This window comes from Asparagus officinalis, chromosome 10 (genome assembly GCF_001876935.1).
Source record: "Asparagus officinalis chromosome 10, Aspof.V1, whole genome shotgun sequence".
In the NCBI taxonomy this organism is placed as follows: Eukaryota; Viridiplantae; Streptophyta; class Magnoliopsida; order Asparagales; family Asparagaceae; genus Asparagus; species Asparagus officinalis.
The window spans coordinates 61,504,151-61,520,043 of NC_033803.1; the positions used below are offsets into that span (position 1 = coordinate 61,504,151).

Below are 15,893 nucleotides of genomic sequence, written 5' to 3' on the forward strand. Positions count from 1 at the left end.
CTCAATCCCCTAAAATCTCCAACCCCATCAACGAACTGGCAACATCCACCTTAAGAATATCGGGTTTCGAAGAGTTGAGACAGCAATGCAAGCTGTTCAAAGGGGTGTTGGCTATCGAGTTGAGCAGGGATTTTACCCTTTTTGGGTGAGGAAATCAAGGCGGGAGTCATTGGAGAGGAGATGATTATCGGGCATTATCACAAATTTTGCAACCGGATAAGCATCGAAGCAAATTATTAACACGTTCTACTTATGTGAATAATGCATGCGCAAAGTTTTATCTAAAAACACCAGGATAAAACAACCTAATGTTTGGTACTTTGAATTATGAAATGTGTCACTCTGAGAACATCCAAGGTAAGTTTCTTCGCAAAATAGAGTTGCACAGGAGCAGTCTCTAAAGTGTGAATTGAGCTCACTAACAAGGTCAACTCTATAATTTGCAGAAGCAGTCCTTCAGATAATTAACAAAATAGGATATCATTTATTTTCAAACCCACCAACTTTCAAATTGATAAACCCAATACAAAAAATAATTAATTTTAAGCCTCAAAGAAAATGCATTTCTCCTAAGCATTTTCTCAAACATCTGGTGTGCAATATTTAACCTCCCAGGCTCTAGCCTAGACAACCACCAGCAGTACATTGCAACTAACCATAACCACCCAAGCATTTCTTTTCCATCTAAGTTATTACCCTATTTCTAAAGAGGTTCGATTTTTATTTGTTAGGTTTACTTCGTTGATGAGTTTTTGTTTTTCATATATAATTGTCATGGGCCTTTTTTTTTTTTTAAATCAATAGACTTTGCTCAAACAGAGAGAAATATCAAACAATAGATAAACTCAAGTTCCATTCAATAAATAAGGGGGAAAAACAGCGCATTTTTGAACAAATTTTCATTAGAAGATTAAGCGACTAAAGATAATTATAGAAATTTACCTTTGATTAAGAAATCCCAATTCACGTTTAGAGTTCTATCGCGACTCCTTCAGTGTTTCCAACTTCACAACTTTGTTCCTCCAGCGACAAAGATAGAGACGCTGAGGAGATCCTTCAGGGTTTCTCAAAGTATCTGGCCAATTTTTGAGGGTTTAGGGTCCAGGAGGAGATGAATTTGGGAGAGACGGCAAAATTCTTGAGAACTCACTCCCGAATGCACGTGACCAGTAGATTCTGTTCGTTGGGAACTCGGGATGAAGGCGCGCAGAGTATCATATACAAGGATGGGCAACGGGATGAGTTGGCGCTTCCCGCGAGCCAACTCGTGCGAGTCCATGAGCGCGAGACTGGATGACCCCCAGCCCGCAACGAGACCGAGTAGGCCGGGTTTATTCACTTTTTCTCAAGCTTGGACCTCAGTCCTGCGCGCTCGCGAGACCGTGAACATGCAGAATGAGCCATGACACAGGTCGACCCAACTCGGCCCATTTTTTTTGCTCTTTCTTTTCTTTCTTTCTAAATTTTGTAAATTGTTTTCAATAGTTTTGAGGCATTGTTTAACATTTAAAAGCTTATATATAATTAATTACTAGCTAACAATAACCACCATAAGAAATTAAAAAATAATTTTATTAAGTAAAATTATATATTTGTATAGAATGGCAGAGAGAAATATCGAAAACCCAGATATTTTATATGATTCAGAGCAAGCCTTACATCCACATGCAGCAAATAATTGCTCCACTAGTTGAAAACATCCTCTCCCGTGTGCCGTTAATATCTTTTACCACATTGTCAATATCTTGTTGATAACCCATGTTCTCGAAGAATTTTTTAACAACACTGTATTATCAATATCCTAAAGTTTTTAAAACTTACACTTGGATTTTGTCCTGAAGTTTGCATAACTGAGTGTCTAAGTGCAAGTTTTATAAACCTTACGATGTACTCGTGCTGCCAAACAAGTGATGAGGGTATATAAGCGCACGTTTTAAAAACTATAGTGTTTATGCAAGTTTTCAAAAACAATTGAGGGTATATAAATGTAAAGTAGGGGAGACTATAAGGTATTTAAGTGCAATCTGGAATGAGACGAGCTAGACGGCCGGTAGCATGCAGGCCCAGCTTACTTGCTGGGCTCTGTGGAACTAGTGGGTTGCTAGCCGGTGTGCAGCTTGGGGACAACCTAGCTCACTCCAGTGTCTCTTGTCTAGAACGGGTCAAAACTGCATCGTCCTGCAGTGGGCCGAGTTGTGACGAGGGGAAAAAAAAGAGACAAACAGTTGAGCTAGTGGGCCAACTTGGCCCACTATCCACCCCTAATTATTTAGTTCAAAACGGTGAACTTAGGGTACCAAAGTGCAATTAAACCTTCTTCAAAATCATGATTATTAAGTTATTTATTATTTTTCTATACAAAAAAGAGTAATTTATTATTGACAACTTCCTTAAAAGTTTTCTATAAAATCGAGCAAAATTGATCCGCGTGATAGGCACGGTATTAGTTGAGCATTTAAGTTAACTTGAAAGCACATCATGCGTCTAACCACTTAGGACAAATATCAAGGTTTTAAATATCGGATGTCGGGTTCATGTCGGATGGTTGAAATCCATGTCGGATAGCGGAAATCGGGGATATATCGGGGGACATTGACTAAATATCGGATTGCCATATCGGATAGTGCGCATATGTATAATATCATGTCCTAAATATAATCTAAGCATTCATAAATTCAATATAAGCATACTTTATAAATTCTATAGACTAAACATATAAAAAGGTAAATAATATATGGATTTGGGTTTATAAATTCTTTCTATCGGGTTCATAAGAAACCCTTAAACATGAGAACGGGTCAAACATGTTTGGGTATTTATCACTAAACCCAAACCGGATAACAAAAAACAGAACTTAAAAAAAGTACTATATCGGCCGATTTTTCAAAGCTAAAAAATAGGCCGATATGCCCGATATGACCCTGATATTTCCGATTTTGCCCTGAAAACCGATATACGAGTTGAGAACGTCCATGTCGTGTCGGTCAAGCCCTTAAACCGATATGTCGGCCGACATGTCGGACATGTCGGTCGATGTCGGTCAAGCCCTTAAACCGATATGTCGGCCGACATGTCGGACATGTCGGTCGACATTTAAAACCTTGACAAATATAGCGTGTTATAACAAAAACAGCAACATGCACCCATATCAAACTACTCAAATACAAAGTGAGTTTAAAATTAATTTGACTAAATATTGTTAGGTCTAAGAGTTATTTGAAAGTTGATGGGTTTAAAGCTAAATGGGGGCTAAAAAGCTTGGTTTTCCAAATAATTCTATTGGAAGTGGGTGAGTTTAAAAATAAATGAGGATAAACTTTGGATTTGTAGGAAAAAATCCAATTACGGTTTGTAATGACGCGATATTAGAAATAAACCAAATACCTAGTCACTTAGAACAAAATATATATCAAATAATAATAATAAAGTAACAGATACCATCTATGATATTGTTGAAATACAAAGTGGTTAATTTTTAATTTTACGAAGAGTTTTAAGCACAGGAGTTATTTTGGAAAATGGGTGAACTTAAAAATAAATGGGGGTAAAACTATGGATCCATAAAAAAATTACTCTCTTCATTTATAAACAAAAGACTTTTTGTTTGTGGGTGGGATTAAAAATAAATTGGAGTAGAACTTTAGGTATAAAGATGAAAAACCTAGCCAAATTCAGAGAGTGGTTGGATTCAAAAATGAATGGGGCAGAATAAAAATGTTTTAGTGGGGACTCAAACTCGCACTTCACTAAATCACTTGAACGAAGTTCCGCTACACCAAGACGTAGGCATGTCAGTAAGGGTGGGCACTAGGCCAGGTCGGCCCAAGAGCCCGCTCGCTTGGCTCTCTATTGAAATCTAGAGCCCAATATTGGGAAATTCGCAAGTTTAGTTTTAAGCAAATAAATCAAGATAAAGAATATGACAAAAGGTGAGTCATGAATGAAATTATTTTCAATTTCAAATCTTAGAAAAGTGGTGTGCACATAAAAAACTTTTGTTTTTCCATCTCTCAAATTTACTCTTTAATGTCTTTTATTACAATGTCATAACCACGATATATACGGCAGCAGTTTTAAATATATATCCAACGTTGTGTCAGAACAAGCTTGTGAACAAACTACAAGGACATATTGGCCCAAAAATGCTTGTATAGACATTTAAAACATATAAACATGGAATTGACCGCCTTGTATATTACTTCACTAGGCCTACAATCATTCTCCTTCGTGTAGCCAATAAACATCGTTTGCCTCGCTGAACATCTCCATGTTCACATATCCAGCAATAAAGGTGTTGTAAGTTATTGCGCATTGCCTAATCCATGAAGACATCATCTTTGATAGACCCTTAAAGCGTCATTCATCAGCCCTTGCTTTCAAAATCCATTGATTACAGTGTTGTAAGAAATCAAGTCAGGTTCAAAGCCATGTCTATGAAGTGATTTTAGAATCTCTTCGGCTTTCCAACACTCCCCACCACTTGCAGATAAGTCTATCAAGCTATTACATGTAATAAGATCAGACTTCAAGCCATTGTATTACCAAATTAAACATTCTTGAGCTCGGCCATCCATTCAATTCTTCGCATAGATTGAGAGCACTTAGTACTAAATCTGGCTTGTACCCATTTGTATTTAGCCATTCAAATACCCTCTCCATACCTTGCAAAGCTCTACATTTGAAATTAGCAATGATGAGGGTTCTTAAATTCACCCAAGTAAGAAGGATTTCACCTTTGCAAAACCCCTCTTCAATTGCTTCTATCCCTTCTATACGCCTTGCCTATGCATGACTTTGGAGCAAAAGAGAGTAATAGAGCTCATTTGGCTTGAATCCCTTCTTCCTTATGTCATCCATAACTGACTCTGCAGCTCTCCAATCACCATTTCTTGCAATTGCATTCAACAAAGCATTGTAGGTTGTAAGACAAGGGCTACATCCCACTTTAGCCATCACATCATACTTATTCAAAGCATGAGAATGCGATCCACAATGACCATAAGGTGCAATTAGGGTATTGAAGGTATCTCAATTAGGTTGAGGCCCACAATTCTTCATCATGAGAAAAACCCTATTCACATACCTCTCCATTCCTCTCTTTCCACACATTGCCAACATAGTATTCCAAGTGACTCTATTCGGTATGCAACCATTAGACTTCATCTCAAGAAGAACCTCCAACATCTCTCCTGACCTCGATTTCTTTCCAGGCAAGCCAAGAACAGTGTTATAAGTGCAAGCATTAGGAACACAACCCAATTCCTTCACCCTGTAGAATAAATACAATGCCTCATCCTCTCTCTCAGCTTCCACATAAGCACTTATGACTATACTGTAGTAACAAAGTCAGAGTTTGGCATAATGCCTTTGGCAGCCATTGTATCCAATACAGCAGCTCCTTCATCACAAAACTAGCTCTAGCATAGGTAGCAACTAACTCGTTGTAAGTAATAGCATCAGCTTCACAATTGCATTCCGCCATTTCTTTCAGAATTCTCAATTCCTCAGGGTAGTTTCTAGCCTTCCCAAATACTTGAAGTAGATAATTATAAGTTACAGTACCCGGAAAACAGCCTTGAGAGTTCAATTGTTTGAAGAACTCCATCGCCTCCTGTCACAACTCTACTCTTCCACAAGCAGCTATCATAGTGCTACAAGTGAACTCATCGAGAACCAACCCATGACTCCCCGTCTCATCCAAAAGACCCAAAATCTTCCCCCAAGATCGCCCCTTTCGGCCATAAAAATCAAGCATCACATTGTAAGTCACAATGCTCGGCAATAAACCCTTATCTTTAATCCACTCAAGCAACAATATCACCTTACCATACCTCCCGACCTCGCATAGGAACGTAGAAATATTGTATAAGCACAGACATCAAGGCGACTGTCTTCCACAAGAATTTCAACAAACACCTTGCATGCAACCGAATGTTGCGACTCATTGCCTAAAACCCTGACAAGCACTATTATGAATAGAGGTAAATAGCTGACAAGCACTATTATGAATAGCGGTAAATAGCACCGTAATACCGGCGCTAATAGTGTTAGCGCTCTCTTCCTGCTATGCTATTGCCCAATAGCAATGTCATATTGCGGAATATGCATTTTCCACCCACAAAAGCAAATGATTAACGCATTCCACTTATGTGAATAATGCATGCGCAAAGTTTATCCAAAACACCTGGACAAAACTGAATGAAAACAGAGAAGAGGAAAGAACAGATTTTGAAGGGGGTTCCGCTAATGGGTAAGAGGTTTTTTACTTTCTTCGTTATGATTTCCCAAGGAGAATTACTCCTCCATTTGTAGGGGCTGAACCCACTAACTCCACCCCCCAAGATCCGCCCCAATGAGAGATTTTCTCTCAACAACCCTTCCACGTTTTCACGTTCCACAATTCTCTCTACTGAGAATCGTTGATTTGGTCACCATGACCGAGTCAAGCTAACATCTCCCACTTGACCAAATTAACCAAGTGACATGCCTCCCACTATCCGTAAGATCAGATATTTCTGCTTACCATTACTCCCACTATCCGTAGAGAGTAACTCTTATTTCATTATTCATGAAATTTTACTTGGACTTATTTATTCCTAAGTCCCATCAAACTTACATGTTTGATAAAAGATTACGTTGGTATTCCTTTGTCAAAGGATCAGCAATCATATCTGTAGTAGGGATATAAGTCACTTTGACTTCTCTCTTTTCTACAATATCTCGAATATAGTGATACTGGATCTCAATATGTTTTCCTTTGGAGCTATTCACGCCACTATTGATTAAGCTAATTGCTGCTTGATTATCACAATAAATATCAATAGGTCCTTCTAACAAATAACCGTCTTATCCAGACAGGATGTGTAGTTGCCATACTGCAAGCTATATATTCAGCTTCTTGCGTATATCTAGCAACACACCCTTGTTTCTTACTACTCCAAGAAACAACTCCTCCTTCAAAGATGAATAAGTGTCCCGAAATGGACTTTCCATCATCTTTATCACCTCCGAAATCAGCATCGGAATAACCGAGGAGTTCAAGCGATTCAGCTTGATAAACTAATCTATGAGTCAATGTACCTCTGATATACTTCATAATCCTTTTAACAGCTTCCCAATATGTTGGTCCTGGATTACTTTGATATCGACTGACTAGACTCACAACATAAGCTATATCAGGTCTGGTGCACAACATTGCATACATCAAGCTTTCAATTGCTTAAGCATAAGGAACATCTAATGGCTTCTGCCCCTCTCCAGGGCTTTGCTCTTTACATAATCTCTTTCTCATAACCAACGGAGTTGGTGCCGGATTGGAATTCTCCATTCCAAACCTTTTAAGAACTGATCTTAAATATTTTTCTTGGTTTAAACTTAACATTCTAGACTTTCTATCTCGAATTATTTGAATTCCAAGAATATATGATGCATCTCCCATGTCTTTCATCTCAAACTTTTTGCTTTGATCTGCCTTGATTTTATTCAACATTTCTATGTCATTTCCAGTGAGTAATATATCATCCACATATAATGACAATATAGTAAACTTGCTCCCACTTTTTAAGATATATACACAATTATCTAATTTATTTTGAATAAAACCAAGTTTAGTAACTGCATCATGAAATTTGAGATACCATTGTTTAGAAGACTGTTTTAAACCATATAGAGATTTCATTAATTTGTAAACGTTATGTTCCTGTTCTTTCACCTGAAAACCTTTAGGTTGTTGCATATATATTGCTTCCTTCAACTCTCCGTTAAGGAATGCAGTTTTAACATCCATTTAGAATAACTCCAAATCAAGATATGCAACAATAGCCAAAATAATTCTAATGGATGCAAATTTAGCTACAGGAGAATACGTCTCCTGAAAATCTATTCCTACCTTCTGGTTATAACCCTTGGCAACTAACCGTGCTTTGAATTTGTTAATTGATCCATCAACAAGATATTTCTTTTTGAGCACCCATTTGCATCCTATGGCTTTTCTATTTTCTGGTAGATCACATAACTCTCATACCTTATTCTTTTCTATGGAATCAAGTTCTTCTCTCATAGATTCTAGCCATGAAGCTGATTCATGCGATTTCATCACATCAGAAAATGTTAAGGGATCTTGTTCTTCTATATTTGTATCTACCGAGAAACATGATGGCTCACATGAATATAAATAGTAATCATCCATCCATGAAGGTGTTCTTTACCTTTTGTTGCCTACAATCGGTTGATTAGGTACATTATTTTTCATAGGTATTTTATCATTTTCAAGGTTAAGTTCATTCTCAATATCAGGGTCATTAGTAGGAACAACACTGTAATAATCATCATCTATTATAGTTAGAGGTTCTGTTTCCTCTCGAACTTGTTCCTCTTCCTCTAGATTCTCTAGAAATGTAGCATCTCTGTTTTTAATGACTCTTTTTTCTTTATTATAGAACTTATAACCTTTTGACTTTTTTGAATATCCTATGAATCTACACTTTATTGTTTTAAAATCCAACTTATCTCTAAGTTGACATGGAATGAGAACATGGGCTATAGATCCCCACTTCCTGAGATGACTCAAATTAGGTTTCCTCCCATTCCATAATTCATAAGGTGTAGATACTACTGATTTGGTAGGAATTCTATTTAAAATGTAGTTTGCAGTTAACAATGCTTCTCCCTAAAAGTTTTTAGAGAGACCAGAATGAGACAACATGCATCTAACTACATTAAGTAATGTTCTATTTTTTCTTTCAGCAACACCATTCTGTTGTGGCGTATACGGCATTGTTGTATGTCTTTTAATTCCATGCTAAATACAATAACTCTTAAATTCTTTAGAGTTATATTCCCCACCTCTATCAGTTCTCAAAATTTTAATTTTCAATCCAAGTTGGTTTTCAACTTCTGTCTTATATCTCTTAAAACAGTCAAAAGCTTCTAATTTTCTGGATATAAGATAGACGTGTGCAAACTTGGAACAATCATCTATAAAAGTAATAAAATATTCTTTATTACTATGAGTTTTGACACTTAGGGGACCATAAATATCCGAGTGTATTAACCCTAAAAGTTCATTGGCTCTCTATCCGCCAATATAAGGTTTTCTGATCATTTTACCAGTTAAACAATGTTCACATGGTGACAATTGAACATTAGATAGTGCAGGAAGCAAGTTCATTCTGATAATTTCTTTTATTTTTAAAATACTAGCATATCCTAATCTAGAATGCCACAATTCAGACTCAGAAATATAACAAGACAAGTAGTTCAAATTCGAAATTTCATTATCAGAATTATTATAAACTACAGGAAGAATGCATAATTCATACTCGGACACAAATTTTCACATAGCATACACTTTATTATTCTTGCCTATAGAAAACCTGTTATTATAGAACCTGACTTCCAGTCCTTTCTTCATCAAGCTGGGAACAGAGATCAGATTACGCCGAATTCCTGACGCATAGAACACATCTTTGAGAACAAGAATACTATCCCCAAGATCCAATCTATACGAACCGATACCTTCTACATCGAGATAGGTATTATTTCCCATATAGATTCTCTGTTCTCCTTTCTTAAGCTCTGTGAATTCTATGACTCCTTTCTTATCCTTTGCGATATGCCTAGTCGCACCAGAGTCGATCCACCAACCACTGATATCCGTCATCACAGCATTACATTCCGTCATACCGATGAATTCTCTTTTGCTAGTATCCCCTTGTTCTGAATGCTTATAGCCTCCCTTATTCTCCTACTTTTCATCTTGTGGGCAATTGGGCTTGAAATGCCTGAACTTTTCACAATTATAGCAAGCTCCGCGGGGTACTTTCTTTCTCTTGAATTGCTGTGACTTCGGTCCTCACGGTTGGGGTTTACTAGGACCAGGGTTTTTATAGCTTCCAGTATTATGCCTCTGGCGGACATAATTCAGCTCCTGCTGTACCATATTCAGTTCTGGTTCCTTCCTACTGGCTATTAAATCATGTTCTATCGCTAGGTGCATAGGAAGATCAGTGACAGACTTAATGACATGATTCATTCTTAATGTGGTGGCAGCCACAGCAAGTGAATAGGAAAGACTATTCAAAATGGTTGTCACTTACATTCTTTCCGGGATTTCGGTCCCAGCAGTGGATAAGTCCTTAACCATGATAATCATTTTATTTATATGTTCTACGACATTGTCTCCCTCTTGCATATGACAAGAATTATACTTATGCAAGAGGAGTTGAATGTTAACTTCAGAAGCAGTGTCGTATTTTTCTTTTATTGCATTCCACATGTCCATGGAAGTTTTATAAGTTTCAAAAACTTTGATTAAATTATCTTCCATGAACATGAGCATAAGAGTTTTTGCCTTTTTGTCTTTCGACTTTCACTGCTCAAACCCTTTCTTTTCTTCAGGTGTTGATTTATCAGTAAGGATTTGAGCAGTGATTTCGATTACATCATCAATGTTGTCATGAATAAGAGCATATCCTATTTTTCTATGCCACATATCATAATTACTGCCATTAAATTTATCAATTTTCCCTAGTTCTGATAGAACGAGTTTACTAGCCATTTGGTAAAGAACTAAAACTGATTTCAATTTTAAAATTTGTACAAGGTTGATATTTTGACAATTATACTAAAAATAAAGTTAGATAAATAAATAAATTAATTAAAATGAACCTGATTTTTGTGAGTTGAGAAACGAAGCTCCAATTTGAGCGAGAGTGTCACTCAGCGGTGTAGATTGGATCAGCACTTGTCGAAGTTTTGTCGTCGTTTCTGTCTTGATTTGGAGATAATCTGTTGTTGTTTTTTGGATTCCACCAGATAGGACAATCTGCGCTGGCTCGACTTGATGTATGTGGGCCGAATGAAGACTTTGCTCAAATAAAATGGGACATGCTTTGAGTGAAAGTGGGCCTTATATGGGCTTTGAGTGAAAACTTGGCCTTGGTGATAGGGGGTGGATCTGAGTGAACGATTTAGCTAGGGGTTTTTTTTAACCTCAAATAACAAGAGGCGGCTGACTTCTATCTATTATTCCTCTTCTCAAAAAAAATTCTTTTCTATCTCAAAATCAAATCAACCCAGATCTGATCGATCTCAAAAATCAGTCTGTTCACCTCGATCTCGAGCTCAACCGATGGCCTCCGATTTCCTTCAGTCGTCGAAGTCGCAGTAGGCTCGTCGAGGCGTCGTCATTGTCGATCGATCGGAGGGTCGTCTAGTCGTCGTCGTCGCAATCGAGACTGAGGTCGAGCGGAGATCAGATCGCTGCCGATTGCAGCAGTCATCGTCGCCGATGGACGCAGAGCTTGAGATGACCGATCGATGCAGCTGCTCTGATACCAGTGAATGAAAACAGAGAAGAGGAAAGAACAGATTTTGAACGGGGTTCCGCTAATGGGTAAGAGGTTTTTCACTTTCTTCGTTATGATTTCTTAAGGAGAATTACTCCTCCATTTATAGGGGCTGAACCCACTAACTCCACCCCCCAAGACCCGCCCCAATGAGAGATTTTCTCTCAACAACGCTTCCACGTTTTCACGTTCCACAATTCTCTCTACTGAGAATCGTTGATTTGGTCACCATGACCGAGTCAAGCTAACAAAAACAACCTAATGTTTGGTGCTTTGAATTATGAAATGTGCAACTCTGAGAACATCCAAGGTAAGTTTCTTCATTTTCAAATCTATAATACGCAGAAGCAATGCTTCAGATAATTGAAAAAAAAGGATGTCATTTATTTTCAAACCCACCTACTTTCAAATTCCCTCATAAACCCAATTCAAAAAAGAATTAATTTTAATCCCAAAAGAAACTGCATTTCTCTCAAGCATTTTCTCAAACATCTGGTGTGCAATACTAAACCTCCCAAGCTCTAGCCTACGCAACCACCAGTAGTACATTGCAACTAACCACATCTCTACCTTTCTTTCAAATGGGATTATACTCTGATTCCAGTGAAATTGGCATTTCTTTATTATTCCCAGATTTTATAAAGACGTCCAATATTTATTTGTCAGGTTTAATTTGTTGATGAGTTTTTAATTTTCATATTTATAATTGGCATGCGCCTAATTTTTTTTTAATCAATAGACTTTGTTCAAACTGACAGAAATATCAAACAATCGATAAACTCAATTTCCATTCAATAAATAATGGGGGGAAACATTGCATTTTTGAACAAATTTTTATTAGAAGATTAAGTAACTAAAGGTAATTATAGAAACTTATCTTTAATTAAGAAATCCCAATTCAGGGTCAGCGTTCTTTTGCGATTCCGACAGCTCCAATTTCTAGGGTTTCCAGCTTTGAAACTTTGTTGTTCCAGCGACAAAAATAGAGATATTCAGGTTCAGGGTTTAGGGTTCAGGAGGGGGTGATTTTGGGTTCCCTAGTTGCGATTTTGCGGAGACCGTGAAAACTTGGGAGAGACGGTAAAATTCTTGAGAACTGATTCCTGAATGCATGTGAGGAGTAGGTTTATGGGATGGGTTATTTTCGTAACTTGTGCTTCTCTTCGTCGGGAACTTGGGACGAAGGCGCAGAGAGTATCGTTTACAGGGATGGGCAACGGTAGGGGTGGGCGTGGGACGTGTCGACTCCTTGGCTGACTCGGCCTAGCCTGCGATGGGTCATGACCCAACTCAGCTCGTGGTAGACCGGGCCTGATCCGGCCCGTGATATATTCGTGTCACAAGTCATGCTAGGTCCAGCTTCAAACCTGCTATCAGAGAAGTAAGCCTAACCCACGCTCGACCCGGCCCATGCCCCACCCAGTCCGGTCCGACCCACCCCAGACCATGATATATTTTTTGGTTAGGCTGGTTATTCTTTTAGCATTTTGGGTGCTTTTTATTTAGCCATTTGGGTCTGCAACATGTTGTCAACAAAGCCAAAAGGCCATAGGTGTTTAGCTCGTGGCCTTTTTGATCGACTGAGAAATAAAACAGCTAACTTTAAGCTCACTGTTGTCTACTTGGAAGTATTAAAAAGTTTAATACTAGTTTAAAATAGTTTAATGCAATTTTAAATTACTAAAAAATAAATTTGAAATAGTTTTATAATTGTAAATACATGTCTAATATAATTAAAAGGTAAAATTAAGAAAAAGTTTGGATGAAAAACTCATGGGCTGGTCAACGACCCACGGGCCGTGGGCCGGGTCAGACCCGGCCCACACCTAGGTGGGTCGTAGGTCGGGCTGGTTTCAATCCCAGACCCACGATCAGAGAAATAGACTTGCCCCTCTCTGACCCGATCAGGCCCAGGTCAGGCCCGGCCCGCCCTTGAACCCTGCGGGCCAGGTCACGGGCCTGAACTAGCCCGACGCACGCCCACGGACGAGTTTGGCGATGCTCCGCGAGCCAATCATGCGAGTCACGAGCGAGAACTGATGACCCCAGCCAGTCGAATGAGACATGTAGCTGCGGTTATTCGCTTGTTCTCCTGTTTAGAATCCTCAGTCTTGCCCATTCACGAGGCCCTAAACATGCGAGACGAGCCATGTCATGAGCCGACCCACGCGAACCATCTTTTTTTTACTCTCTCTGTTTTTTATTTATTTATTTTGTAAATGGTTTTTAATAAATTTGAGGTATTGTATAACATTTAAAAGTTTATATGTAATTAATTACAAGCTAACAATCACCACGATAAGAAATAAAAAATAATAATTTTATTAAGTAAAATTGTATATTTGTATAGAATGACAGAGAGAAATATCGCAAACCCGGAGATTTTATATGGTTCAGAGCAAGTCTTACATCCACGTGTAGCAAATAATTGTTCCACTAGTTGAAAACATACTCTCTAGTATATTGTCAATATCTTGTTACCACATTATCAATATCTCGTCGATAACCCATGTTCTCGAAGAATTTTTTACAACACTACATTATCAATATCCTAAAGTTTTTAAAACTTGCACTTCGTTTCCCTCGTAAAGTTTACATAACGGAGGGTCTAGGTTCTAGTTTTAAAAACGTTATGGTGTACAAGTGTTGCCAAACGAGTGATGAGGGTATATGAGTGCAAGTTTTAAAAACTATAGTATATATGCAAGTTGTCAAAAACAAGTGAGTCTATATAAAGACTAGAAGGTATTTAAGTGCAATTTGGAACGAGACGAGCTAGTCGGCCCGGTAGCCATGCAGGCCCAACACGCTCGCTAAGCTTTGTGGAACGAGCGGGCTGCTAGCCTGCATGCAGTTTGGGGCCAACCTAGCTCTCTCCCACGTCTCATGTCTAGAACGAGCCAAAATTACCTCATCATGTAGTGGGTCGAGTTGAGACGAGATTAAAAAAGAGAGAAACGATTGGACCAGTGGGCCAACTTGGCCCACTATATGGTTCAAACGGTGAACTTGGGGTACCAAAGTGCAATTAAACCTTATTCAAAATCATGATTATTAAGTTATTTAATATTTTTAATCCAAAAAAATAATTTATTATTAACAACTTTCTTAAAAGTTTTCTATAGAAACGAGCAAAATTGATCCGCGCAATAGACACAACATTAGTTGAGCATTTGAGTTAAAAGCACATCATGCATCTAACCACTTAGGACAAATATAACATGTTAAAATAGTAACATGCACTCATATCAAACTGTTCAAATACATAGTGAGTTTAAAATTAATTTGACTAAACATTTTTAGATTCTAAGAGTAATTTGAAAGTGGATGGGTTTAAAGTTAAATAGGTGCTAAAAAGCTTGGTTTATTGACAAATAATTTTATTGGAAGTGGGCGAGTTTAAAAATAAAAGTCGGGGCAACATCCAAGGGGTCTAGGGAGTCTTAAGATCTCCTGGATGAGCCTAGGTGTGATTGTCATTGATATCCCCCAAATAATGGCAGAAGTTCAATCCTCAGTTGATCTCTCCCAACTAGCGTAGAATTCTCGAACAAGTGTAGAGTTAGCCATTTTAGGTTTTCGAGTCGTCATATAACTAATCTCAACTTTTGTAAATACCTCGACAATAGGTTAAAATTCAAACAGTTTATCAAGGTTGACCACTAGGTCAAGTAAACGCTGCAACCCAGTGTCCTATGAATGATCCATTTTCTTCAACTTACAATTTCGATCGGAAAAATCACCTAAATTTTGTATGAATCAGGAAAATTTCTCCAGAAATTAAAACCGCACTCCCACTTCAACCTAACAATTTTCTAGAGGAAACACAGTTTCATTCAACTTACCAAATAATTTTCAACAACCTATCCAAACCAGTCTCCTCATCATCAGTCAGTAAATCCTATTCCATCAAGTTTTGATCATGATAGACATCTCAGTATCTTAGAAAAGGATTTAGATGCCATGATTAAAGCTTGTACACAAACCATCAACATGTTGATTCGGTCATCCAACACTCTGAATTTCTTCATATAGACAACTAGTCAAATGCTCAACTCAAACACTCAATCCACAGCTAAGTTAGAAACCCAATTTGGTCAATTAACTAGTGCCATGGGTTAAAGAGAGAATTTATTTTTTGAGTCAATTGTTGCAAACCCCTTCTCCTGTCCAACCACTCTTTCTGATAAATCAACTCCTTTCGATAACCAAGAAGCGGAACTCGAGCCTGAACCTAATCTAGATAGGTATAAGTCAATTGCTCCCTTTCCAGACAGACTAAGACATAGGAAAAACTCTACCGATGTAGAGAAAATCATAGAAACTTTCAAACATGTCAAGGTCAACACTCCTCTATTAGATGCAATTGAACAAATAATCCTCACTTATGTAAAATTCTTGAAGAATTTGTGCACTAAGAAAAAAAATCGCCAATATTTCTAAGAAAGTCTTCTTAGCTGCTAATCTCAGTGACATGCATTCGAAGCCCATGCCTCTAAAATCTAAGGGACATGGGTATCCTATTATTTCATGACGTTTATTGAT

The 15,893-nt window shown here is 37.9% G+C and overlaps 1 protein-coding gene across 1 annotated transcript; it reads right to left on the reverse strand.

Moving 5' to 3' along the window:
• Window positions 4,783-9,661, reverse strand: LOC109826794 (pentatricopeptide repeat-containing protein At2g18940, chloroplastic-like). The gene is made up of 6 exons (XM_020393814.1): window positions 9,390-9,661; window positions 8,208-8,315; window positions 5,832-5,956; window positions 5,391-5,532; window positions 5,084-5,332; window positions 4,783-4,933 (listed from the first exon to the last, which is right to left on the reverse strand). Exons 1-6 carry the CDS (start codon window positions 9,659-9,661, stop codon window positions 4,783-4,785), a joined length of 1,047 nt encoding a protein of 348 aa, XP_020249403.1.